General features: G+C 47.4%; 1 protein-coding gene across 1 annotated transcript in view; it reads right to left on the bottom strand.

Annotated features, from left to right (window-relative positions):
* ATF6 (activating transcription factor 6) overlaps positions 1-27,850 on the bottom strand; it is a 946,910-nt gene that overhangs the window by 869,205 nt on the left and 49,855 nt on the right. Inside the window, exons 2-3 of the mRNA XM_069641287.1 lie at positions 18,124-18,200; positions 15,775-15,862 (exon numbers count right to left, since the gene is read on the bottom strand). Of these exons, the coding sequence (XP_069497388.1) occupies positions 15,775-15,862; positions 18,124-18,200 (165 nt within the window). The remainder of the gene's footprint in view (positions 1-15,774; positions 15,863-18,123; positions 18,201-27,850) is intronic.

Here is a 27,850-nt window from a genome sequence, read left to right on the forward strand (position 1 = left end):
GACCCCGTGGCTGCGACGGTGCTCTGGCACTCGCCTGATCTATGGCGGCGGTACTATGCAGCCGGCGGCCGACCCACAAAGGATAAGTCCCCAGTCCGTATGCCAGATCGATTTAACCTCCAGGTGACTCCTGCTTCAATCCCTGCACCCAGGGTCTATCGTGGGTCCAGATAAATGATCACCAGCAGGGGAAAACTAGGATCTTTTGCCCACTCGGCATGGAGCAATGAGCTAGTCCGCCATCTTGACTCGCTGCTCAACACGCCACCCCTCGCGGTAAATGGGCTTGAGGCCAAGGATAAGTCCTGCAGACCTGTTCTGGATTAGTTGCAGGGGACGAAGAGTAGAGTTAGGAAGATTGAGAAAGAGGCTGTTGCAGTAGTCCAGCCTGGAGAGAACCAGGGCTCTGGAGAAAGTGAGCTTCTTGGGGAAGGTGAGAAAAGGTAGAATATCTCCGAGGAGGTGCAGCTGGAAGTGGTCCTTCTTGGCAAAGTCCTTGATGTGAGGTGGGAAGGAGAGCGTGGAGTCGAAGATGACACCAAGGTTTTTGGCCTCACAGGAAGGTTGGGGAAGGGGGCCCAAGGAGGGCGGCCAGAGTGAGAGAGGGAAATGGGGGAACATGGGTCCCAATGAGGAGGATCTCAGTTTTACTGGCATTAATGCAGAGATTGTTGGAGGCGCACCAATCCTGAATCGTGGATAGACACTCAGGAAAGAGTGAGGAGGCTGAGGTAAGCCCAAATGAGAGCAGAGTGTCATCCTGATAACACTGAAAGTTAGAAGAGACGGAGATCACATGGGCCAAAGTAGCCAGATAGACATTGAAGAGCCAGGGGGAGAGGATTGAGCCTTGGGGGGCACCACATGTGGAGAGAAAGAGGTGGTGGAGAGAAAGGACTCAGGTTGGACCTGGGAGGGTCTGTCCAGGAAGAAGGAGGTCAGCCACACCAGGGCCAGATTTGTGATATCCAGGTTTTCACAGAGCCGATTGATCAGGGTGGCATGATTGACCGTATCAAAAGCAGAGAAAAGGTCAAGGAGGATGAGGACAGAGGGAGAGCTAGAATCAAGATTAGAGAGCAGATCATCATAGGTGTTCAGGAGAGCAGTTTCTGTGCCTCTGGTTGCTCTGAAGCCAGACTGATGGTCATGGAGACTACCAGCAGATTCAGTGTGTAGAGTAAACTGGGAGATGGCCAACTTTTCCAGGAGTTTGCCCAGGATAAATGTGTGATAGAAATCGGTTGATAGTTTCCCAGACAAGAAGGATCAGCAGAAGGCTTTTTTAGGGCGTTCGGGGGTGCACAAGGGAATGCTTGAGGAGAGAGGGGAAAAGATCCAGTGGTGAAAGAATGATTACAGAAATAGGCCAAGGCTGGTGCAAGGGCGGAAACGTAGTCCTTAATAGTTCTGGAGGAGCAAGGGAGCACCTGTTTGGATGACACTTTCATAGATTGGAGATCATCAAGTGAGTCAGTGAAAAGGAGGAGAAAGGAAGAGGAGAGGGAGAGGAGGAGGGGGAAAGTGAGGACATTATGTCCTCAGTTTTAGTGGTGAAATGAGATTCCAGGGTTGTACAGAGGCCCTGGGGGGTAACAGGAGAGGTGAAGACTGCAGTAGAATTGGCTACCTCCATGCAGATTTTAAAGATTTCAGCTGGGTTGTTAGAGGCCGCCGAGACGCATGCTTGAATATGGACCCTCTTCTTGGAGAAGACATAGGGCCTCATTACAAGTATGCTGGTCCGGAAATAGCAGTGCCGGTATATCCGTACAGCACCTTTTTCCAGACTGGCGTACTCCCAGTCGCAATGCCAGTAACACCGGCATCGTAAGTGACCCACTGCATCCGGCAACACCGTTGCCGGTATCTGCAGAGACACGCGGCAGCCGTGCCTGAGATACCAGCATGGCGTGGGTAAGGACACGCAATCACCGGCATGTACATGCCGGTAACAACGTTAAAACGATGTCAGAAAAACTGGCATCGCGGACCAGTCATGAAGTGGATTCTGGTGTGTAGAAAAATGCCACAGGTGCTCTAAATCAGCACAGGTGGACCCAATGAGCTGTGCCACAGCACAAAAGGACCACTCCCACACCCCACACCCCTTCCAAAACCACAATGCTAGCAGAAGCTGTAGAAGTACTGGAGCTAGAGGCCATGCCTGCAGAGCTATTGATTGACGAGGCAGTGAGGCAGAGGGCGCAGCGGAGGCGCTTGAGGAGAAGGAGGGCAATCATGGCCCAGCAAATCCCCAATGTCCAGCAGGTTGGAGCCCGCAGGCAGCCACCCATCCCTCGCTTAAGGGCCACACCATTCAACCTCACCCCCGATCAAATCCATACCCTGTACCGGTTAGACAGAGACACCATCACCACAATACTGGAACTTATGAGCCTCATTAATAGGCGCACAGCCATCCCCCCTTGCTGAAGGTAGTGTCTGTGCTAAACTTCCTTGCCACAGACACATTCGAGCACACAGTTGGGCAGCTGCATGGTATCTCGCAACCCTGTTTCTCCCATGTGCCCTTCTAGGTGCTTGATGCACTCTTCAGCCACATACGAGACCACATCAGCTTACCCCGGACTGCTGACGAGGTGAATATGACAAAAATTGCATTCCATGCCCTTGCAGGCATACCTAATGTAATTGGTGCGGTGGACTGCACATGTGGAGCTGGTGACCAGGCATGCCGTGGAGGTAGTGTACCGCAACAGGAAGCTGTTCCATTCACTGAATGTACAGATGGTGTGAGATGCCCGCCACCTCATCACCCATTGCTGCGCAAGATTTCCCAGCTCAACACATGACTCCATGGTGCTGCGGAACTCCACGCTACCTCGGTACATGGGACGACACGCTGGACAGCGTACATGGCTGCTGGGCGAGTCCAACTACTAGGCCTTGTGCAGTGATGAATTGGGGGGGGGGTTAGTAACTAGCATAGCACACCTGGCTGCTGGTTGAGGTCAACTATTAGGCCCTCTGCAGTGGTGAATTGGGGGGCAATAACCAGCATAGCACACCTGGCTGCTGGGTGGGTTCAACTACTAGGCCCTGTGCAGTGGTGAATTGGTGGGTTGAGGGGGGGCAGTAACCAGCATAGCACACCTGGCTGATGGGGAAGTTCAACTACTAGGCCCTGTGCAGTGGTGACTCATGTCCCAGTATGACACCCATTACCAGTGGATGTGCACACTGCATGCATTAAACCACCATTACTCTTACTGCAATCTACTTAATCAATTGCCAAACCCCTGCGACGGTGCACAGAGGCCGCACAGGGCGTTAAAAGGCAAAGGTAGATGATGAATAATATCAAGGCAAAATCATACCCACAACTGTCAAACTAGTAAACCGCAAACTGTGAAGTGGACAGGACCCTACTCAGTGTTTTGAGTGCATGAAAAGTGCAAGTGTGTAGGTATAAATCAAGGTGCAACACAGTAGTACCATGCCAGAGTGGAAGGCCTCGACAGCCATGCCTCCATGCATGATAAATATATAGTGCATTCATAACCACATCTATTCCGTACAGCAACATCCTAAAACTACATGTACCAGAATGCACCACACCATTGTGACTACAACATCAAGCAAAGACACAGTCAAGCAAACACCCAACTCATGATGCACAGCCACAGAATACATAGGCTAGCACCCCCAAAACATCATCTTGCTGCACACACATATGACTGGTACAGTATGCCTATCAGTACCGGATACATGTCTTCATTACGGATACATCTCAATCCAATGCATTTATGCTGAAACTCTGAAAGATATAGCCTCTCCGATATGATATTTTGAGGGGTTAGCCCCCCCAACCACTGCATCAAACCCCTAAATGCCCTCCCCCACCCTTTTCTAGATACTAAACCTCACCACACACACACACATTTCATCAATATGTATTATTGTCATATGAGTCACAACACATAGGCATGTCGATATAGAGAATTCGTCATGCAGACTGCATGCCCTCAGTACCACAAAATCACACCTGCACATCATGGAAATGCCAAGAGTACCGTGGTATATTTGTATTTATTGTTTTATAAAGCGCCTTAATCCAAGGAGCCTTACAATGAACAACAAAATATACAATAAACATGGAACAGTAGAAGCAATAACGGTAAACATGAGTCAACCCAGAAAATCAGCATGTAGAACAATTTACATATGAGAAAGAAGAGGAGGGGGGGTGGAGAAAGAAGGAGAGGGAGAGAGAGTAGTGAGTAAAGTGAGTAGTAGGAAGAAGGGAGATTTAGAAGACAAGGGGAAGCTAAAGAGAACACAGAAGGGTACAAGAAAGAGGGAAAGAAGGGCGAGAGAGGGAAGGGGATCTGGGAGGGGAATGAAGAAGAAGAAAGAAGACTGAAAGATTTCAGGGAGGAGGGGAAGGAAGAATAGGAAGGGGAGGAAAGGATAGAGAAAGGTAGGGAGTTCCAGTGTAAGGAGGCAAGGAGCTGAAAGGAACGGAAACGAGAAGAGGCACAAGGGAGTGGGGGAACTGAAAGTAATAAGAGATTGGCAGAACGAAGGGAGCGAGAGGTGGTGTAAAATGAGAGAAGAGAGGAAAGGAGGAGCAAGGTCGTGAAGAGATTTAAAGACCAGACAAAGGAAGTGAAATTTAAGTTGGGAATGGAAAGGAAGCCATCCTATCTGAGAAAGTGAGTTGGAAATGGAGTCATGAGGAGAGAGAAGACAGACGGTGCGGATGGCAGAGTGATAAAGGGATTTGAGGGAGGCAAGGTGGGAAGCGGGGAGACCAAAGAAGAGAGAAGAACAATAGAAAAGACGAGAAAAGATGAGGGAGGAGATTAAAAGTTTGGTAGCATGGAAGGTGAGAGAGGAACAAACTTTACGGATGTTAAAGAGATTATAGCGACATGCCCGAGAGGTGAGGGAGATATGAGTAAAGGAGAGGGAAGAGTCAAAATAAATGCCAAGATTACGAGCATGGTTGTAAATAGGGGGACTAGAAGGGGGAAATTGATTAGAAGGAGGGAAAGAGGGAGGAGGAAGTGTGTTAGATGGAAAGAACAAGACTTCAGTCTTGTCAGTGTTAAGAGAGAGATAGTGAGATGACATTCAATTTTTAATGGCAGTAAGACAGGAAGAGACATTGAGATGTAAGTCAGAGGTGAAGGAAGAAAAGGAAAGGAACAGTTGGGTGTCATCGGCGTAGAAATGATGATAAATCCCGAAGGAGGAGATGATAGGAGCGAGGAGTGAAGTGTAAAGAGAAAATAAGAAGGGACCGGGGACAGAGCCTTGGGGAACACCGTATTCGAGAGGGAAGGTAGAAGAGGTTTGTCTGCCCCAAGAAACATATAGTAGAATTTCATTTGTGACACATAACTGACATACTTCAAATCCAGGTGTGTCAGTTGTACGAGAACTGATGTAGCTCATGTAGTGTATGAATCGTCCATGTGAATGCAACTGCACAACACACACCCCACATGTATACTGACCAAGTGCCCTTCTGGTACAGAAAAGTGAAAAATGCTAAGCTCAATTCTGCTTCTGCGTGTTATTCTTCTCAAATGTACACTATAAGCCTGTGCAAACATGAAATAACCAGGAATTTGACATGTACACTTTCTGTTGCTCCTGTGCTCGGTGCCATGGTTAATGACCCCCGTCAGGCAAAGCCCTCAACATCCACAAACAGGCGTACAACCGTGCCATGTACGTACTCGCTGCACCATTGATCAGACTGGTCCCGCTGCCTCAGCAGATCTGGGGGAGTGCTGATGTACAGCCCTGAAAAGGTTGGGAAGATTGTGCTTGCATGTGTCATGTTGCACAACATGTGCATCAGGCGCAACGTCCCCCTACCCCCCGATATGGACATGCTGCCACCAGAGGATGAGGAGAACACTAATGATGTGGCAGCGCACAGTGCTGCGATGGCAGGGATGGTGTGCCACACGTGGGGAGCTTATTGATCACTACTTTTGAGCAGCCGTTACACACATGGCACAGGACATGGAGCAAACTGGGCACTGTACATGAATAAATGCACTCACACTTAAAGATCAATGTCCAGTCAGGATTTCTTTTGCCAACACCAAATATATTGTGATTTGAAAGATTTACAATTGTGAAAGGCCTTAACTCCCTCTACCACCCCACCCAACTATCCCTCCCCACACCCCCTCCCCAACTATCCCTCCCCAACTATCCCTCCCCACAGCCCCTCCTCACCTTTCCCTCCCCACACACACCCAATCTGTCTCCTAATTACGTCCCCTTTCAGGTTGAGGGGTGCACCGTTCTGCAGGGCGAGTCAGCTGCTCCGACCGACGCCTTGGGCTGTTTTGAAGGGAACTTCCAGTAGTCGAACTAGTGGATGGTGCAGTGGCATGGGCATGGGCATGTGCCGGTGGTCCACAAATCCCTACACTAACACGGATATGGACTCCACCAGGGATGACATTACCCCGTTCCCCTCCCTTGGCGTGCAAGATGGTAGATGTCTCCTGTGGATCTGCCCTGCCCCCTTGCAGACCTCCTGGAAGTGGCCTGAAGTGCCTCCCGCATGAGCTGGGCCTTTTGCAGGTGTTGTTGCACCATTGTAGCCAGCCATTCCTGTTGTTCCTCCATCCTTGTCAAGCGCTCCTCAATATCCCTAACATTGCAAAGGGGTGGTGGTTGTGTGGGTTGCAGGCTCATTGGGCCCACGGGTAGGACTCCCTCGGCCTCCACATAGCTCTGGTTGCGATATGCACTTTCAACTCCACCGTCGTCCCCAATAGTGTCTGGTGGACCCCCTTGCTGATGTGCCGCAGGTGCCTCCTGGTGGAGTGGGGGTTGTGCCACAAGTGCCTCCTGGTCGGGTGGTGGATGTGCCACAGGTGCCACCTGGACGGGTGGTGGCTGGGCGGCAGGAGTAGTTGCCTGCTCCCATCTGCTGGTGGATGCATTCAAATCCTGGGTGGAGGTTGTGGTGGTCCGGCGGCGGTGGTCCTGGATGTGGTAGTCTGTTCGGCCTCATTGGCAGATTATGTGCCTGTGTGGGTCAGAAAAGCAGGGCATCAGTGATGGGCGTGGATTCATCAGACAGTGCTAGTACTTCCTGATATAAGTGCGTTGCCATAGACATAATGGTGGCCATCGCATGGTGTACACATGCATGTGTCTGGGATGCTGTGTGGGTGCATGTGTGGTGTGTGGACATGGTGTGTGCAGTGGATGTTGCTTGGGTTACTGGTGTTTCCCGGTTTGGGTGTTATGGGTGTGCCACACAAGCTGTAATACTTGAGTTACACATGTGACTGCTGCCTATGGCAGTAGCTGCGTTGGTGATGATTTAGCGGGATGGGACAAGTGGGCCACATGTATCATTGATGTGTGCATCTTGTCATTTGCTGGTGGTGGAGGTCCTTGACACCGACATGACTTTGGCCATGTGGTAGCACAGCGGTGACAACCACAGTTGTGCAGTGTCAGGGGGATGTGGGTCTGAGTGCATGCAGGTGCATCATGTGAGGGCATTACAGGGGGCCTGTGTGATGTGTGAGTGGTGTATGGATGTGGGTTGCAGGCATGTTCCATGTGGATGTGGGCAACCAGGTTGAAGGTGGGTGGACTGCCAGCAGGGCTGTATGTCATATGGTACAACAAACTTGACATGTTGGCCTACTCATTTGCATAGAGGGTACAAGGTGTGTGTGGTCTGACATTGGGTTTACAGGGACTCACCAGCCTCAACAGATGTTGCAGCTCCAGCCTCCGCAGCTCCTACTCCCTCTATGGCCTCCAGGTGCATGATGATGCTGCATGTTTCTTCCCAGGCCTGGATTTTGATAGTTGATGCAGGTCTGCCTCTTGTGGCCGTGCCTCAGGAGTGTTGTGCAGAAAGGAGGTTCTGCACCCGGAGATGTAGATTGTCCCACCTCTTGTGGACTGTAATGGGGGTTGTCCCTACCGCAGACACCTTCCGAGCCACCTCCTCCCATATGGCCTTTTTCCGCAATTGGGTTTGACGCCGAAGATCACTGCTGAAGACGTCTTCCAAGTTCTCCATTAGCGTGTCCATAAGCATATTAAGTTCAGCTTTGCTGAAACTTGGCTTGCGCCTCCGTGCAGCTGCATGCCTTGAGGAAATGGCTGTGGTACTTTGTCAGTGCTTTGGATGTGGCTCCGACTCCTGTGTACTGAGGATTGCAATGGATTGTGTGTTGTTAATGGCTGCCAGTACATTTCCTGTTCCAGCGATCACGTTATTTCCGGTCATGGTAATACCAGTACTGGTAACAACGGTGCCGGTTAGGTCCAGGAGCACAGAGCCGGAATGGGAGTCAGCGGCAGCAAGGCTGCCGGTATGGGTTTTTTGAGGGGCGTTTGGTGGCGTTACCGCCATGTCGGTGCTACCGTTTCCGGCATGCCAGAATGCGCGTGCACGCTGACACAGAATCAACCGTTGATTCCAGCAGCTGTGCTACATGGACACGGTAGCACTGGAATGCCGGTAATTCCGATTTTGTACCGGCAAACTTGTAATGAGGCCCACGGGCCTCATTACAAGTCCGGCGGTAACCGAGGTGGAAAAACTGTCAGGTTACCGCTGCACTCGTATTACCATTCCACCTCCATGATTCGCGGAATTACAGGGGCATTACGACCCCGGTGACCTGGAAATTCCGGAGGCAGAATTCTGTAAATCCCCATTCCCATGGACTCCATGGGTATGGGGACCATGGAAACACCGGCTCCGTCTATGACAGAGCCAGTGTTTCCATGTCCGCCTGCAGGCGGGTGGTGTTAAACCCGCCAGGTGATACCTCCCGCCTGCAGGACTCTTAATCAGCCAGTCCGGAAAGAACGATGGTGGCGGAGTTACCACCACCATTGTTTCCGGACCGGCAGGGTCATAATGAGGCCCAATAACTGCTTATATCAAACGTTGGAAGGATACATGCTATCAAGAAAAGAATGATGCATTTATGTCTGGTTATTTAGATGTATACCCTCAGCAATAGAATTATATTGGCTAGACCACATGTTTCTTGTGTATACAGAAAAGACTTCAGGCCTTTGAAAAACTGGGAACCCGGTCAGACCGGTATATTGAGAAAGAAATTTAGTAATTTAAGAAGGATTATCATCTTCCTGGGAGAAATCGAAAGAGATAGCCAGCTCATTTTACCACGTAATATCTCCAAGTAGGCCTCATGGTTGTCCTTCAATAGTAGGGGACAACTCCTACTGACCACTACTCCCAGATATTGCTTCGACGTCTGCTCCCAACAGTATCGCACACTGCCAGGCAGTTGCCTAGTTGCCTCTTTCAATGCGAATAGGATCGACTTGGACCAATTCACCCGCAGCCCTGTGATCCCGCCTAGTGCTAAAATCTGGCAAGAAAGAGGCTCCAGATTCCCAACCGGGTCCTTGACAAACCGAATTACATCGTCAGCATAGAGAGAGAGATCAACTCCTTGGTGCCTCCCAGCGCCAGCACTCTATGCCTGTGCAATGCCCTCAGGCGGGCTGCTTGTGGTTCCATAGCGATTGCAAAAAGTAGGGAGGATGCATTGCTGCGTCCCCCACCCCAAAGCGAAAGCCTTTGAATGCTTACGAACAAGCCAACCCTCGCTATAACACCCGAATGTAAGACTAACGCATTGCAAAAAGTACACCAGAACACCCACCCTCTCCAGGACCAAGAACAGATAGTACCAGGTGACGGAGACAAACACCTTCTCCATATCCAGAAGCGCCCCGGCTGGTTGCACCGAAGGGCTTATCTGGGCTAAGATCGCGAATAGCCTCCGTAGATTAAGGGCAATGGAGCAACTCAGCACAAAACCAGTCTGATCTAGGTGCACCACTGAAGGAAGAAAAGAAAGCAACCCTTCTACTAAAGTTTTAGAGATGATTTTAGTATCCATATGGATTAAGGAAATGGGCCTATACGTGGCACAATCTATTGTGTCTTTACCCAGCTTTAATGTTAAGGAGATAATGCCCTCACGCATGTGTGGGGAAGGGTGCCTGTCCGCAAATCCTCCTGCCACACCTGAAGCAAGCAATCTGCGACCTTAGAGCCATATTCCTTATAAAACTCTGCAGCCCCCTGGAGATCTTTAATCACCTGCAGAATGTCGGTCTCGGTAAGGCCCCCCCACCCCATCACTTCACTGGCCTGCCTGTCAAGTTCAGCCAGTTGCACATCCTCAACCAAAAGCGTCAAAGTCTCTCGATCTGCGCTACCCCTAACCGCATACAGGGTGCTGTAAAAACCCCAAAATTCCTCCATTATACACTTGGGGTCAAAGACCAGAATAACGTCCCCTCTCCTAATCACTGGAATTTCAGTTTGGCCTCTTTTGCCCTGCACCAGCCTGGCCAAGTAGTGGCTCTGCCTCCGCTCCTCACCATATTTCGGGCAAGACGTGGGGTGGCAAGGAATCGCACTTCTCTATTCGCCTCAGACTTAATCAGTCGAGGGCAGCTGAGATCGCCGCCAGACCATCATTAGAGGAGCATTGCAAGTCATTCAGTTCGGATTCCAGTTTTGTTGGCCTCCGCCGGATTGGCCGCAGTACCCCACATTCCATGGAAATGCACCACCCATCAAGAACACCTTGAAGGCCTCCCAGAACACCCCCACAGAGTCCACCAACCCCACATTGCACTAGAAAAAAGTTGTTATGACGTCAAACACCTCGCTATGGTGTAGCACATCCAGCAACGCCAGTGCAGTCTGTAGATCCATAGATTTTCAACCCGGAACTGCCACAAAAGCGGGGAGTGGTCAGAGTGTTCTAGGGAGGATCTTGCAACCCCCTCTTCTATGAAACAGATATTGCCCCACCAATATATAGTATATCAGGATTACATATTTGGGCAGAAACATAAGAAAACTCCCTACCCTCTGGGTGTAACGTCCTCCAAAGATCCAACAGCTCAAGATTTTCTAACCCGGCCAGTATTGCACTAGCTGCCAAAGATAGCGGCCTTAGCCCGGGGTGGACCGATCATTCTCAGGGCGACATTAAAATCCTCTGCAAGTATGAGCTGGGTATGCGAAAACGCTAAGCACTTGGTCCTTAGGGAATCATAAAATTCAGTGTCATCCCCATTTGGGCCATATACATTTACAAATGAGAAAAAGCTCCCAACCAAAGTTCTCGATATTATAAAGTACCTCCCCTCGGGACCTCGCTCAAAGTGTACTGACTTAAACCCTAGGGACCTATGAATAACAAAATCGAGACACCACGCAAGTATGAAGAATAGGAACCGGCCATCACCCCAGGATTTAGCAAACACTTCATCCGTCCAATCAAATGCGTGTATTGATGGAAAAGAATATTGGCCCCATGTCGCACACCATAAGCCAAGATCCCACGCATTTTTGCTATATTATTTAGTCCACAAACATTCCAGCTAAGGAGTGTACATTGCAGCGACCCTCGAGACTACTAACACACATGTCCTCTGCTGTTCCATTTCGCCTCGCCCAGGAATGCCCACTGATCTCGAATTGTAACTCAAGGTGAACCATTTTAAGTTAATACCCTCAAAACAGACAAGCACCCCCACACCCGCTGCTATCCTCCAACCAGCAGCCACTCCCCACTTAACCTAACCTTGCTGCCCCCGACAGGAGCCAGACGTTCCCCAGTCCACCCACACCCACCCCCACCCCCACCCCACCAGGCATCCATGAATAACATCCCCAACCATTGAAAAAGGTAACTACCCAGAGACGCCAGGCTCACCGCCCAGAACAAACCCATCAGAGGGAAGGCCGCACCCAGACAGAAAACATTTATAATTTCAACTGCCCCGATTCATTACATGCTTAACCCCATCATGACCCGCACCCTAGAGACAAGTCAACATGCTTCTAGTCCACTCCTGCCAGGCAATCAACAGCGGTCAGAAAAACGGCATCACATCCCGGCCCAGCTGCGAGGCAGATCCCCAAGACCCCAGCTACATTTCAACAGTGTCACTGTCTAGGTAATGAATCCAGAAACTGAGACGCTGCCACTGGGTCCACAAAAAAGTATGTTTTTCCAGCATAAATCACTTGCAGCCTAGACGGATACAGAGATACAGAATCTGCCACAGAGACGGCGCTTTACAGTCACATACGATATTCAAGCCGTCTGGACTGCAGGAGTAGAATCTGGATAAAACGAGACACTGAACCCCTGGTATTGGAAGGCAATCACTGGACGGGTCTCTGGCCCGGCTTTGGCACTACAGGGGACACCCGGTGGGCACCCTCAATCAAAAACTGCAGAGGGAGCGGCGGGTCAACCAGGTCAAACTACAATAACGGTTTCCATGAAGCCTTCCATATCCTTCTGCGGGACCGACTAAGGTATGCCCACCACTCATATTATTACGGTGGGCCCTCGCCTCCAGGTCTTCATTTGTAAGTTGGACTGCTTTCATGTCCTGCTGCAGGGTGCAGAGGGTCCTGCCCATCTCCTCAGACACATCCTCTATAGCCCTAATGCACCGCTCTGCTTCAGTAATCCTGTCACTTTCCGTCTCGATCCGGTGCTGCATGCGGTCCATTTTAAATACCAAGTTGTGCAGCTTATTGTTGACCGCGTTGAACTCCGCCTTCTTTTAGGAAAAGATGACTTCCATGCCCGCCCTGTTATTCTGGGTCACACCAGCTACCTCATGCTCTGGCGTACATCCCACTGATTCCGTTCCATCTTCACCTCTGTCACCGGCACCAGTGCGCTGGTCCACAGACCCCCTTCCAGGCAGAGGGGCCGACTGTGAAAAGGATAACTTCGCCAGTTTCTTGCCTCACTTTGCCATCCACCCAACCCCATGCAGGTGAGAACCCTCTTGGGTGACCTCTCCCCAACAGCGGGACTATATAGCTTATTGCTAAATCCAGATCCACCTAACCGAAGTGGCAGTCCTCTGACCGGCAGCTTAGCCAATCAATGGGGGGCTCTCTGCTGACAATTGTCATGAACAGACGTGGGCAGGAGCCCACTCACGCCATCCCTCACATCAAACACTGGCAGGCCACCCCCAGCAGCGCTGCTCACTCTACGCCAGTCTCCTAGGTAGTGTAAGGAAGGCATGGTATCCAAGTAAGATAGACACAAGTGATCACAGTTCAAGAGTGTTTATTAAACTGTAAAATGGTTAAATCTAAATCTAAGATGGGAGCAAGCTACGACCATCAAATAATAATAATACAGTCCTAGTGAAGTCTAGTCAAATAAAAAAGGGCCTATACTAAAACAACCTATTGCCAATCCTTACTGCTATGCTACAAAATAGTGTGGAATAAAGTTCACAAAAAAAAGAAAGAAGTGTCACAAAATGATAGGTCAGGATGGTATGGCCAGGGTCTCCCTTCCCCACGTTTGAAGCATGGCACAAGGCGGGACTCTCAAGCACAGCACACTTCTGGGCTTCTCCAGCACAAGTTTACAGTTGCTTTCACAATATCATGGCCTTTTGCATCCAAGACTCTTTGATGCAAAGTCTCTTGCTTCAGAGGGCCTGATGTTTCATAAACCACAAACAAAAGGTTTCTTCTATAAGAAAGGGGGTACCGCGTCTCACCCTTCGGTGTCCCACTCCCCAAAGACCCCCCCATCCAGGTGATCCTCCCGCAGGAACTGGATCCAATAGAGATGGCCGTGTCCTGGCCACATGGATGACAGACCCCCGGGGACTAGCGGGTGAGACACCTTCAGGTTTCTCACACTACACAAACTTGCGCTGTTAGCACAAGGTGTAAAATGATCCAATTCAGGCATATCGTTCCCCGGCTCGACACCAGGTATTTGACAGTACTAGAGATGGGAAGTGTCCATGGTGCTCCCTGTTCAGTGATCCCCCCCCTTTCTGGGTGGAGGTGGTCCAAATGTTTAAGTCCATTCTGGGGTATGGAGTGCCGTGTGACCTGCTGTGCTGCATGTTTGGATGGCTACCAGGGCTGCCTAAAAGGGATAGGAAACTCCTCATGCTGGGAATGATACACCATCTTGGAAAGTCTCTTTGACACTCCTCATGCCTCCAGTCAGCCACCTCGTTACAGTACTTGGCTGGCTATGCATATGGTTATTCCATATGCTTCTCGTGTTGTTCTTCCTCCCAGAATGCTTTACATTTGTCACAGTCATGACTTTACAATAACACATGGTTTCACTATCAATGGTGGGAGAAAAGAGTGTCCATGAGGGAAGGGGGTTATGTGAAAGGGTTTAAGGGAGGCGTTTACGCCAGGTGGATGTCCTTATCCCCAGGAGGGGAGTCCCTCCATAGGAGGGCCTCCCACATATTACCACCCCTAGGAGGAGTATAGAGTAGCAGCCACACCTCCCTAGCCTTATAGGAAAGGGCTCTCCGCTGGGCAGAAGTGAGGATACCTGTTGAATCATCACACTGGTCAATTAACTGGTTCAACTCAAGACAGCCATATCATCAGCTTATGTGACCCAATACTGACAAATAATGCATGTGGAAGAAAATGATCAGCCAGAATGCTGTAGTACTTGCTGTACTACTAATATTTTTCCTATAGGGACTTAACTGACCACTGATAAAAAGAGTGTTCAGCTGACAGATTCCCAAAATAAACACTATTGGTTGAGCAAAGGTGGCTGAATTGATAAGGCATTATTTTTTTTCCAATAACTGTACCCTACCATACATAGTACGAGTCCTATACCAGAATTGGTAGTATTTGAGACAGGTTTTAACGAGGTAGTGGAGTGTGGGGATGGCGGGGGGGTGGGGGGAAATCGAACTGGGCACATATTGTACAGTTTGTACTTCAGTATAATGATTACATTTTTGGGAGTTAGCTGGTTCCCTTAGGCCGAGGGTATCCTGCTCGAATATGCACACCAGCTTTTAAATGCCATCTGTCAAATACGTTTTTATTGAGGACACGATGACAGGCTAAAACAGTTCTTTGACCGCATTCAAAAATGAAAGGAGAGCACTGCTGACTTAGAAGAACGTCATTTGAGGAAAGAAAATGTTTTGAATACCCCCATATTTAGATGGATTATTAATGAATTATTTATGATAAATATTAATGGGCAGATATTCATTGTGTTTATCCAAGGGGCTTGCCTTCAACGCATTTCTTAATTTGGTGAATTAGATTGACCCTCCAAATAAAGTTATCAGCATTTAACCAGTGCCTTTATTTAATGTCTGCAAAAAACAAAAACAAAAAAAAGCAGAGCATTAATGAGGAGGCTTCAACCCAGCTATTGTGCATGCTTGCAGAACACCCCATAGCGCATAGCATACCCTTTTATCCATCATTGCTCTGGCTATAACACACATTTGAATTGTTATATGTTTAAAAACAGCATTCTCATCAGAGTTGCAGACAGGACATTCAGGTGCAGGCGCTTTAACCCCGGTTAAATAACAGACACTTAATGGCAAAATGATAGTGAGCTATTGCATGGCCGTATCTGTGTGATGCGTTGATGAGATGGCAGTTGAGTGATATAAAACATTTTTTTTTTTTTTTAAAAGCACGATATGTCCAGAACCACTAGTTTAGGCAGGTAAGCTGGATAGAGGTTTGCATAGATTTGAGAAGGTAACACTGGCTCCTTACAACAGGATCAGAGAATTCTACCCAACATATGCAATCCAACCACATACACACAAATAGCACACAGTGGAAAAATGTTTTGTAGAACAAATAAATCATAAATCATGCAGGTGATAATGCATGGATGTCTTGAATTCATAATTAGGAAAAGCAGTAGTAAAGTAACATTCACTAACCTGAACCATAAGCGTTTTTGTCTTCCAAGGGAAAGGCATTCCAGGGCATTAAATCCAAATCGATATCAAGGTTATCCAAATTGGGCTCCTAAAAAATCGAAACAAACAGCAAGGGTGTCTATTTTAGCGTAATGAAAAGAAAGCTCGCCCAATTGCTCTCCCCCTTTACAATCTTGTTGAGAACCAAGCTGAAAGGAGACTGCATCCTATAGAGTAGTTTACTGGCACAGTTACTTTAAAAGAATTTGGAAACCAGCTATAATCACCCATCCTTCCTGTCTATGTTTTAATCCACAGCAAAAGAGACAAGGGGAAGGCTGATTGGGTTTAAAGGAAGCAAGTACTAGTGTTTGAATCACCATAAAGTTATTATTGTATTACTCAGACTTCCTGCTGTACCTTAATCCCACACTGGTCTGGATAAATTAACACAAGGGGGAGGGGGGCAGGAGGAAAGACAGCACATGTAGAACAAACAAGTAATAAAATATGTCACACTTGGAAGAGTCCCAGGAATTAAGGGCTAAACAATTTATGAGGCTAGCCCACAGGGCTGCCCAAGATCATACAAGACAAGCAAATGCCTCTGAAAAGTTAAGGATGCTGTCTTAGATATGTGTAGACGAAACAGATTAATCTCTGGTATTGGAACCTTACAAATTGCTTACAGCGTGGTTGGAATGGGCCCCATAGCAGGAATGGGACATAGAGTGGTATGAGTCTATGAGTGGAAATGATCCTAGGCGCAGAGATGGGCCTCAGGACTGGGATCGGCCTGGGCCAGGGAGTGGACTTGGGTGAGGTGGTGGGATACACCAAAGATTTTTTTTAAAGTTATCTTGAGAGAGCAGTGAAACACTGGGTATCATGTGCATTGTCATTGCGAGTGTGTAGATTTACAAATGGATAAATAGGATGCCATAACTACCAGATTATAAAGCGATTCTGAAATATGAATTAGAAGTCCAATATTTTTCACTTGGTATTATTAAGCAATATGTAACATGAAGGATTAGCTAAAATGACTGCTACCCCCCATAGGCACTTCACTAAAGAAACAGACACCCAAACACGCGTGCAGGAAGACATCAACCCACCCTCTCACATACAACCTCACTCCAGAGACAGACTGTGGACTTTTGCCATTGGTTGCACCAGTGCAGGTTCGGGGATGAGCAGACCCAATGACCTTGTCATTTAGCACATAAGCGATCGTAGATGAAGCCACGTGCTGCTGGTGTCACAGTCTTTAGAAACAGGGGGTGAATGCTGGGAAATTGGGGAGGCCAACTGCTAAAGGCCAGTGAATGCAGGAGAGAGGGTCTCATGCGGTGGATAAAAGGGAGCATAGAAAACCTGGACCAAGGGATGATGGGCAGATGGCAAGTTATGTGGTTTAGGTTGGGCGATGAAATGCATTTATTGGATCTGGGTGGGGATGAGTAGCCCTGCTCCAGGAGACACTGTTGGAAAGCGCTAGCAACAGGGGAGTGGTGAACTAAAAGGGGTACAGGCTGCCTCGATAGCAACGAGGCAGTATATTTGAAAAATGTATGGATGCAATGGGCCCAGAAATCATGCCATGAATGGCGCTTTGTGCAGAACTCAATTGTTTGCCAGTCTGTATGTGGTCCAACTGCATGCATCAAAGCAACCCTGGAGAAGTGATGTAACAAAAGTTAAACTTACGGTTAGCACAGTTGTCTGCACTGAAGTAAAAACGTGCAAGATTTAACGATTCAAGAGACTACTGAACAGCATAGTTAAAGATGTTGGGCTTTAGAGTAAGCTTTGCATACTAAGCAGATGCATTATTGTTGTTTTTAGATATCCCTGAGGCCAGTGGGAGGCTTGGTACTTCGACGGTCGCTCCTTCCCCTTTTACCAATTCCCTCCTCCCTTCCATTTTCCATTTTGTTTTAGGTTATTTGTTAGAAAATAGGTTATCTCCATTTGTTGTGGATGTTCACCTGTTTGCCAATACTGTATAATTGTTGGAGATGACAAGTGTTACAGGCTGTGACAATTGTAGGTAGCAAGACGTGAGCAGGTGTATTATTCTTCATGAAGTGATTTAGGTTATATCCTTTACAATCGCTGCCAGCAATATAGGCACGCTGCTTATAATTACTTGATTATCTCTCTCCATTCTTCCCCTATATGCTCGAGTAGCATTTCAAATACAAACACTTGAAACCTATTGTCTTGATCAATGTTTTTGTCCATTGGGTACTTGTGATGATGTCTTCGAGAGACTAATGTGAACAAGCTTCAAACAACTGGGGAATTGTTGGGTTTTGTTCATCCTGGAAACATTCAACAAACTCTGGGTGGTAGTCCGGTACTTACATAACGTTCATCTTTGCCATCTTCTAGTAAGTCATCTACATCAACCAAGTCACTTAATTCATCAAAAAGAGCAGAATCTAAAAAAAAAAAAAAAAAATGAAAGCGGACATGTGAACGAATAGCATTAACTTAATCCTAAATATCATTCAGCAAGTAATTCCCAGTACACTGGGTCAATTTATTTCAAAAGGCTAGTGCTTTGCAAGGTCACATATGGATACACAACCTTAAATATTCCACATTTCGATTATTTTATTTTAACGTAGGATTATGTAATGAACTGCTGATATTGACAGCGTCTCGGGATACCATCCCCCAACCGCTCTCATCAGACATATTCAAGGTTGCGTCCTGTGGGCAGGTGGATACTGCATGACATAGTGGTGCCATTAATGTGGGCTGAGGTGAGATGCAGGATTTCCTGGTTTCTCTGCATGCACTCGGGCGGCATATGGTCTTGCTTAAGAAAGCAGCGGATGCAGAACACTAGTGTGTTAGACCAATGCGAGCGGCAAAGACAATGAAGAAAAACCACTACAAAATGAATTACAAAATGACAGGCACAGGTTTAATGGGCTAAATCAAACACGTCGAATGGAAATGGAGGAACCTCTGAGAAACTTGGGAAAGGGGCAGGGTCCAAAAACTGCAAAGCCAATAACAACCTTGGGAAACTGGCAGAAAACACCCGGATAATCCAGTGGCCGAGAGGAACTCTAATAGGAGAGTTCGATCACCACAATGGGAGTTCCGATCACAAACTCATAGGACTGCACAGTTTAGATAATCAGTACGCAGAGAAGGAGCCACAGACACTTAACTGTAAAAGCCACAACAAATTCTTGGAGCTCAGCAGAGAGCTTCATTCTTTTATATAGTGGCAGTGAGCCCCTTCTGAACCCTGATAAAAGCAAGATGCATGCAAAGCTTCTACGAAAATGCTTGCCAATATTTAGGAATACAGAGGTTGCTGACAAGCCTCTTAGGAGGCTGTCAATTTTGAGGAGTACAGAACTGAATGACTAGTGGGACCATAAAACTCCCAGATAAGAGCCAGTGGTCAGGACGGTGCATGTCAAACAGTGAACAGGTAACCATACAACAAAACTGGCAGAGCTTCTTAGAGAGTGGGCTAACAATAACAATATCCTTCTACTCCACAAGGCTCCACAAGATAAAGGTGTTCACTGTCCTGTGGCGAAGCAGAAGAAGGAGGAAGGAATCAGATTCAGGAATGACGTTTCGAAGGGTGTTTATTCAACTCAATAGGAAAGGCCTATCTATCGCTACTGCTAATATGAGTTTCCCCTATCTATAAAACTTAGGGTGCTCGTCCATCATCAAAATCAAAGAGTCCTCAATCTGAAACTAGCCACTATCTGGCCCTACCACAGTAAAACAAATAAACATTAAAATATAAGCCAAAGCAATAGCCTCTTAGCTTCGGATAGGTCAGGCCCATTGCCCTTTGAGTCTCTCTCATGAGATGGTTTTCAGTTCACACAAAACAGTTCAGAAAAGAAGTACTCTCAGGCCTCTCGTTAGTCTCTTCAAATATACTTGTAAACCTCCAGTTAAATGAAATGTCTCAAGTTTGTTAATTAGAGGAATCTTTTCCCAATTCTTTTTGAACCACCTTGGCCACTTTCTCTCTCTTCACTCTATAATTTGTACAGGTTGCTTGAACCATCCAGGTTCCCTTCTCCTTACGTTTTTATCAATGTCCCTTGTTTCTCGAGGCCCCTGTGACTTTCAAGTTTTCTTTTTTTTTTAAAATAATTTATTTTGTATTCGTTTACGTCAAATAGCAGATAGTTACCCAAGATTACATAGCGTAGTGAAAGCAAGGGCAAATAAGTACAAACAACAAGAACAAGAACTAAAACTAAAACAAGACCTTTCAAGTTTTCTTAACCTAACGTGTTGTATAGGTGCTTCTTGCTCAGATTCAATACTGTGGTTTCTAGGGCTCCCATAATCCTGCCATCGGTTTCTTTCTTTTTATTGGTTTCCGCTTGCCTCCTTCACCCTGGGCAACCCTGGTTCCTTCTATATCTTCAGGTGTGCAACAGTGGACTAGCATCTCAGCGGATATGTTGCTGTTCACCATTTTCCAACGCGTCACAGGCCTGTGTGCATCTGCTTCTATGTCGCTGCCTGGCTTGGTAGTCTGTGGTCCTCGCGTTTCAACTGAGGGTTTGTTTCTCCCTTCTTTCCTGACCTCGGCGTAGTTTCTTGGGACTCGGACCTACCACAGTTGCAAAGTAATCAGACCCCCGGGTAAGACATTCCTTCCGTCCCTGTCTCTTACTTCTCCATGCCAGCCCAACTCAGCAGTCTGAGCCTCGCTTTCAAGGTGGAGGATTCGTACCTCCCTTATATCCTGGCCTTGGCTTAGCCTCTTGGATCCTGGACCCACCACGGCTGCAGCAAGGTCACAAAACCAGAATGGATGGTCCTTCCATCCCCATCTGTCGCATTGCTGCATCACCTTTCCCCACCACTGGCCTTTCGGCATCTCTGCTTTCTCGCTCAGTCTCTCCACGCTACAGCTGGCTCATGCCCCTCCAGTACTGTACGCCAGAGGCTGGCCCGTGCGCAGGATTCTTCCTCCTCCATTCAAGGAACCTTGTCCCTTTATTCTTGCTGCCATACTTCAAAAGCGGCTTATTGCTTTTTGGTCTGTTTTAGCATTCAAGGGAATATGGGTATAAGTCACACTGCCAAGAATGTATTGAAATAAGAAGGAAGAGTGCATCTAGTAATGGCCACATTTGTCTACTATAAGATGTCTGGACACTGGAGAAGATGGGTCCAAATATATTGGGGTCTAGTCAAAAACACCTCCCTAAAATGGCAAATATTGTTCAGGCTTCAGGTGTATAGGGTCTAGTGCTGAGTAGACTGGATGAGTCGCTACCCGCAGACGCAATCCGAAACTTTAAAAGTAACTCTGCTTTGCTACGAATATTAACAGAATGCTGGCGCAGATCTCCTTAAGCAGCTAACTAGTTACTTAGTCAGAACCCTGCATCCCTGACTACACTTCCCCTTTACCCCTTCCCTGCACTTCTCCCCTCACCCAAGATTGTTTATTTTGTCATCCATCGGTCTCCCCTCTTTTGTCTTGTGGCGGCTACAAACACTTGTGTAAAGGCATGTTATAAATGCCAAATCATACCATAGGTGAGTGATATGAGACATATAAGGTCATTAATGCATCCTTGCTTAGTCAGTGAAGAATGGGAGTTTATTTTATCTCCTTGCCTTACACATTGTAGTGAGTTATCTCTTTGGCAAGAGAGCGTTTGGCTCATTTATTGTCCTTAAATAGGTTTTCCTATAAGAGAATGTGCTTAATAACACCTCTCTCCAATGGTGGGCCATGGATGGTGCCCTAATTTGAAAAATATATATTTCTACACTACAGGTAATTGTGGGACTTATTAGAGTTAGTAGGGTACATGTGACACAAACGTGAGATTACACCAGTGTAAACAGGCCTTCTAAACTCTAAGACTCTGTTTCTTTCTCTCTTAGTGTAGGAAGCACCCTCAGTTTATTTGGATATTGGTAGCAGCAGCTATTTTCAAGCCTCTAAAATCAAGAGACGTTCATCAAGGTATGAAAATACCATTATTAAAATGATATAACTATTGTTTGGTTGGGAGTAAATAAGGTTCTGACATGAATGTTTATCACCAATTATGTATAAAGAAAACAGAGTTTGAATATCGAAGCTGGCATGACCGCATGGGTGATTCCATTCAGAGTATCTGCTAAACAGGCTGTCCCGATGAAGGCCGTTGTCACTGAAAGAGAGATTTTAGAAAAATCCACTCAAAACTATCCTAAACCTGTGTATCAACAGTTAGACTGGGTGCTGAGGGTGGTTCGCACAGTTTTTGATGTATGTGTGTAGGTTATTTAACTATCACCATGTAATCACTATATTGGGTATCAGTGATTGATTTATATGTATTGTAAGGGAGTCATGCGGCAACACTAAAGACAAACACAAGTGATCACCATTCAAGGGTGTTTATTAAACTGTATAAGGGGTGATAAAATGCCTAAAGCCTAAATCTAAGATGGGATGGGAGCATGCTACGACCCTCAAATAATAATAAAGGCAGTTCTAATGGCGTCCATCCAAATAAAAAGGGCCTAAACTAAATAAAATCTTTTTCCAATCCTTACAACTAAATTACAAAGTAGTGTGGGAAAATGTTCACAAGAAAAGAAAGTAGTGTTTACCAAATGATAAGTCAAGACAGTAGGGCTGGTGTCTCCCTTCCCCATGTTTTAGCAAGGGACAAGGCAGGACCTTTGAGCACAGCACACTCCTGGGCCTCGCCAGCATAAGGTTACAATTCCTTGCAACGATTCCAGGACCTTCTGAGGCCAAGTCTCTTTCCTGCATAGTCTCTTGCCTTAGAAGGCCTGCTGAACCATAAACAATAAACAAAAACAAAAGTTCCTTTGGTAATCCTTCACGTTGGGCGATTGCTCTTCGCTCCTTGGATCCCCCTCAACCAGGCTCTGATCCTTCTTGTAAAGTTAGCCTCACTCAATCAGGTTCACGATGGCCTCTCACTCAACATCGTAGCATTCAAACAATCTCATTGTCCTTTTTCACAACTTGTCTCGGGAGGATAGCTCAGTGCTAACGTGCCCGCCTTGGAAGCAAGACGACACGGAGCAACACGGGTTCCATCCCCAGTTCTGCGCTTAGAAACCTCTGGGTATTAAGCGCATTATAAATAAACTATCATATCATATCCATTGTGGACATCCCTCAGCTGGGTTCACACTTGTTGTCACAAATTTCATGGGTGTCTCCCTGTTTACCCTCAATTCGCAGGCATCCCTCTGTCGGGTTCACATTTGCCCGTTTTTACAGTATGGATCAGTTTTCTCCAATATGTCAAAGACTTGAGTGTACGAGGGGTTTTGCTCGACCCTCATAGGACCAATTTGACACTTCACTCCAGCCTCTCTTGAGGCCTATTGGCTTCCGTAGTTTCAACAACAAAATAAACAACCTAAAAAGGCTTCAGTTAGAGTCCTTCGAATGAGTGCCCCGCGATGCCGGACCACTCTGCTTCTGAACCTTTTACTTGGGTTTCTGAAAGTTCATTTACACATGTTCTTTTTTCAACAAGGTTGCTGCCTTCAATTTTGGCACAGCACAGTTCGGTTTTATTATCTGTGTTCTTCGGCTCACTGGCTCTGCTGAACTGTCAGTTTTCTTATCTTGGGAGTCAAGGACGGCACCACAGCGGCAAGCGTTTCCTCCCGCTTTGGCTCTCAGGGCGGGGGAGCCCTGAGTGCCGTTGAAACCCGTCACACCACACGCCAGCTGGACTTCCCGGTCTTACGATTTCCCTTTCAGAGGCTTTGCAGGTTTGAGTTGAAAAGGGCAAGGAAGGTTTGCCCTTTGTCGATTCTCCAGTTATCAACGCCTTTCTCCTCCATTTGAACTGCCGGTCCAGTGTAGCTGTTTTCTTGTGCTTTTGGCCTTGCACAAAGTGTGCTCTTGTGCTCTGCCTTTTATACATGTGAGGAAGGGAATGGGTTATCAGGTGTGTATAGTTATTGTCAATTGCCCGATTCTGCCTGGCCCTTGTGTTGGGACATGTCAGGTAAACGGCTCTAGTGTTAGTCCGTTGTCTGTCACAGTGTAGGAAAGTGTTAAGTGTTGGAAAAAGGGGGCGGGGTGGAGCTTCTAAGTATCCTATGCAGTAGGATGGGGAAAACGGATTAGAAGGAAGGGGGTACCGTGTCTAGCCCGTCAGTGTCCCACTTCCACTCCCAAAGACCCCCCCATCCAGGTGACCCTCCCCCACTAGTCCAACCCCAGGAACGGGATCCAATAGCGATGGCCATGTCTTGGCCACCTGGCTGACAGATCTCGGGGGACTAGCAGGTGAGACACCTTCTGGCTTCTCATAGTGTCAAAGAAGCAAGCTGACACAAAGGTGGCATGGTGTTGGTTATAGACTTTTATTTGTGCGCAACAAGGCCTTCACTATCCCCATCTTCTAAGAGGGGGTTTCCCTGCCTCAAACCTAATATTATAGGTTCCATCAAAATGTCTGACAAAACAAACTCCACAGTCCTGTGTCACAACCTACTTCTACCCCCTCATACTACAACTAAATGATAATCTAACAGAAAGTTCCTTCTCTGGGAAAATGTCACTGTTCTCCTGATGCTCAGATGATGGTCAAAAGAATGTTCTCTTGCAGCAAAAGTGCCAGGGGGATGACTCCCTTCCCCTGGCTTGCAGGTTTCACACAGAAATTCACCAAAACATCAACCTTGCAACTCCTATTACTGCGCCTAAGCAGAGCAGGAGTTGTTGGGGGGGGGGGGTACCCCGCTCTCCTGGGGCGCCGTAACAGGAGTCGGGAGTTGCGGGGGTGTCCCCAACTTACCATTGTGGTAAGCAGGGGACAAGAAAGTAAAAAAAAAAAGAAAAACACAAAGAAACTAAAAAGCACCAGGCGGAGTCAGCTCCGACCCACATAAGTGGGAGGAACCGATGCCACAGGGAGAGAGGGGAATCGGCAGCACACAAAGAAGTGTGCTACCGTAAAGGTAATTGGGGTGGAGGGGGTCAGGTAGGGGAATGTGGGCTGTGGACGTGGGTTAAGTGATCGATTTGATAACTGCACCACGCCGCAATTGGCTACAACATTTTTGTCAGCTCAGTTACGGATGGCGCAGTGATCACATAGATTCGTTTCACACAGCCTTTATACAATCCCATGTCCAAGAGAATGGCTCCCTTCTCCTGGTGTAGATCTATGCAGCTTCCAGTAAAACCAGCAGGAATTACTCCCTTCCCTGTGTCACTAGCACGACTCCCAGTTCAGGACTAGGAGAATGACTCCCTTTTCCTGGTATTGCTTGGCACAGTTCACATCTAGGCAAGGGGGAATGACTCCCTTCCCCTCGTATCTTTGCTCCAAGAGCTTTAGCCCCTTCTCCAGGAGAATGACTTCTTCTGGTGTCTAAAATGTTCTCTCATAATCTTCAGCTTGATGTACACTTCGCCACTTTTTGGTGTTAGCAATGTCCAAATTCTTTCTATGTTGGTTACTGGGCTTAGTGTTGCCACTGCAACGAGGAAGTTCTCCTTGCTTGCTCAGTTCCCTTTTGTTGGGAGTCCTAGGCCCTTCACTGGTGGTTAGTGGGTTTATTACTGCCATTGCGATGAGGATGGCACAGTACCTTAATGTGAAGCAAAAAGATGCAGCAGAAGACGTTGGTTCCTGGCAGTTCCTGCAGATCTCGCTGTTCCTGAGCCTCAGTCGTGGGGACAAGAGGGAGGACGTCGGGGGACTCCTGCACTGCGCTGCGCTGGACCGTCGTCAGAGCAAACAAAATTGAGTCACTTTGGTTCAGTAGCCGTTGCTTCAAGACACAAACTGGTTTCCCTCTCCCTGACTAAACCTTAACCAGCATTGAGAATGGTATCCAGGTGTCTTCTGCGCCGACTGGTCCCACCAACTCGAGGGAAGAAGCCGTCCTTGAAGGAGCTTCTCTGTCGAATGGAAATCTGCCGATTCGGAGGTGCAGCAGGGCTTCACCGGGCAAATCAACGGTCCAGTGGTTGCAGCAGCCGTCCTCCTCCAGCTCGTCTTCGGTTATTTCGTTCCAGTGGTCGACTCTGCCTTCCAGTCCTGGACACTCGCCTTTTAAACAGTTTTCTCCCATTCATTCCAGCCTAGCTGTCACTCAACCAGCAGGGTGGGAGTCCTTGCCGGACAGTCAGCCAGCCAATCATGCCAGACTGCATTTGGGTCTCCTAGGAGACCAAGCACAGGTAGTTTCGGGCACCTCCCTTACTTCCTGCCCACCCCAGACAATCAGACGCCAGGGGCGGACTTCAGTCCTGAAGCCCGCCAAAGGCTCACGGACAAAGGGACCAAACCTGGTTTGGCGCGCAGAGTTAAACACCAGAAGGGCCTTTCCATAAAGAAATGGCAAAAAAGGATTCCCGGAGTCTGTTTCTACAGCGTGGTCTTGGGCGCCACATTGAAAAACATGGCAGCCCCGATTTTTAGCTACCGGTGTTCGCGGTCGGGAAAAATCATGGTAGTTTGTTATAAAACCACTGCCACCAGCCATTTCAATAGGAAAGGGTCACTTTTGACAGCTAAAAGAGTTTTTAGACATAGGGGATACTAAGTAACCCCTCCAGCACTCTATAGGAAGATCATGTGTGCTGGGTCTATGAATTTAAAAAGACTAGTGAAGTCAAGTTTAACTTTACATTCTCTGGGGAACAGTAGGTCATCCCAGAGAAGGTATTTAAACCTTGGGAAGTCCAAAGGACATCCCTGTGCCACTGCACTAAAGGTGCTGTGTGACAAAACAATGAAAAGATGATGCCTATGGAGTTATCTAAAACTCCATAATCAAAGAACACAAGAGTAAAACACATATCAAAATACCTGAGAGAGTGGGAAAAAAGGCTCACACTCTCTCCAGGGAAAAAAAGTCCTCAAAATCCAGCAAAGTTGCTGGGGGTCTCTGAGGTGAAGGGAATAAGCACATTTATAAGAATTCCCCCTAACAGGCGGTAAAGGTAAATTTGCTGTCATTAGCAAATTGGGTCGTGAATGGGATCCCCAGACATTTTAGAGGTGATCCTCAGATTGTACAAGTGCTGCATGCGCAGTAAAGGCAGTGCCAAAACTCCAATGGAGAAAAAACAAGCTAAAGGAATAAGGCGCTCAAAAATATTATTGCCTTAAATGATGGGCAATAATCCAAAACATACATTAAACATATTTTTTATGAAAGTTCCTATGTAAACTTTTGAGCAAACGAGGCTCAAAGCGTTTACATGGGAACATCCATTTTGCCATTTCAGGCAGGCTCCTCAGCTCTGCCCTGACGGCACTAAACAAGCAGCAGAAGCCCCCTACTGGGAGCTTTTGCTTACTGCAGCCAGAGAAGAGCTCAACATGAGCTGAGGAGGCTGCCTTCACTTTCATTTTATGTTTTCGGTGCTCCCCAAGCCCAGGGAAGCACAGAAAACGTAAAATGAAGGCAAAAAGCAAAAGGCGCGGCAATTACAATTACAACGTTGTTGTATTTGTGATTGCTGTGGTTGGAAAACCACGGAAATCATAAATACAAGAACGTTCTATTTCTGACCGGGCAGCTTTCGCATGGAGTCTCCTGGGCTCCCCCAACCCGTATTCTCACTGTGGCGGCTTTCACTGGGAGTCTCCTGGGCTCCCTCAGGATTGGGGGAGCCCAGGAGACTCCAAGCGAAAGCTGTCGTAGTGAGAAATACTGTGGCATTTCCAAACACAACCGTGTTGTGTTTCTGCCTGCAGCGGCTTTCACTTAGGGGAGCCCAGGAGACTCAAGGTGAAAGCCCCTGCAGGCAGAAATACAATGCGGTTGTATTTAAAAACGCTGCGGTTTTCTTTCTAAGTTTCTCGGCTCCTCCGGCTCAGAGGAGCGCGAGAAACTTAGAAAGAAAGCTGCACCGTATTTAAATACAACAACGTTGTATATATGTTTGCGGTAGCTTCAGATTGGAGCCCAGGGGACTCCAAGCTGAAGCCACCGCAAACATAAATACAATGTTCTAAAAGCTTCAGTTTTCTTTCTAAGTTTTCCGGGCTCCACCTGCAGCTTTTAAATTTCAAATGCTTATTCAAAAAAAGAAATAAGCACTTACCTAGATGCAGCTTTTCTG

This window comes from Ambystoma mexicanum, chromosome 1q (genome assembly GCF_040938575.1).
Source record: "Ambystoma mexicanum isolate Mex_15411 chromosome 1q, UKY_AmexF1_1, whole genome shotgun sequence".
NCBI classification, from domain to species: Eukaryota; Metazoa; Chordata; class Amphibia; order Caudata; family Ambystomatidae; genus Ambystoma; species Ambystoma mexicanum.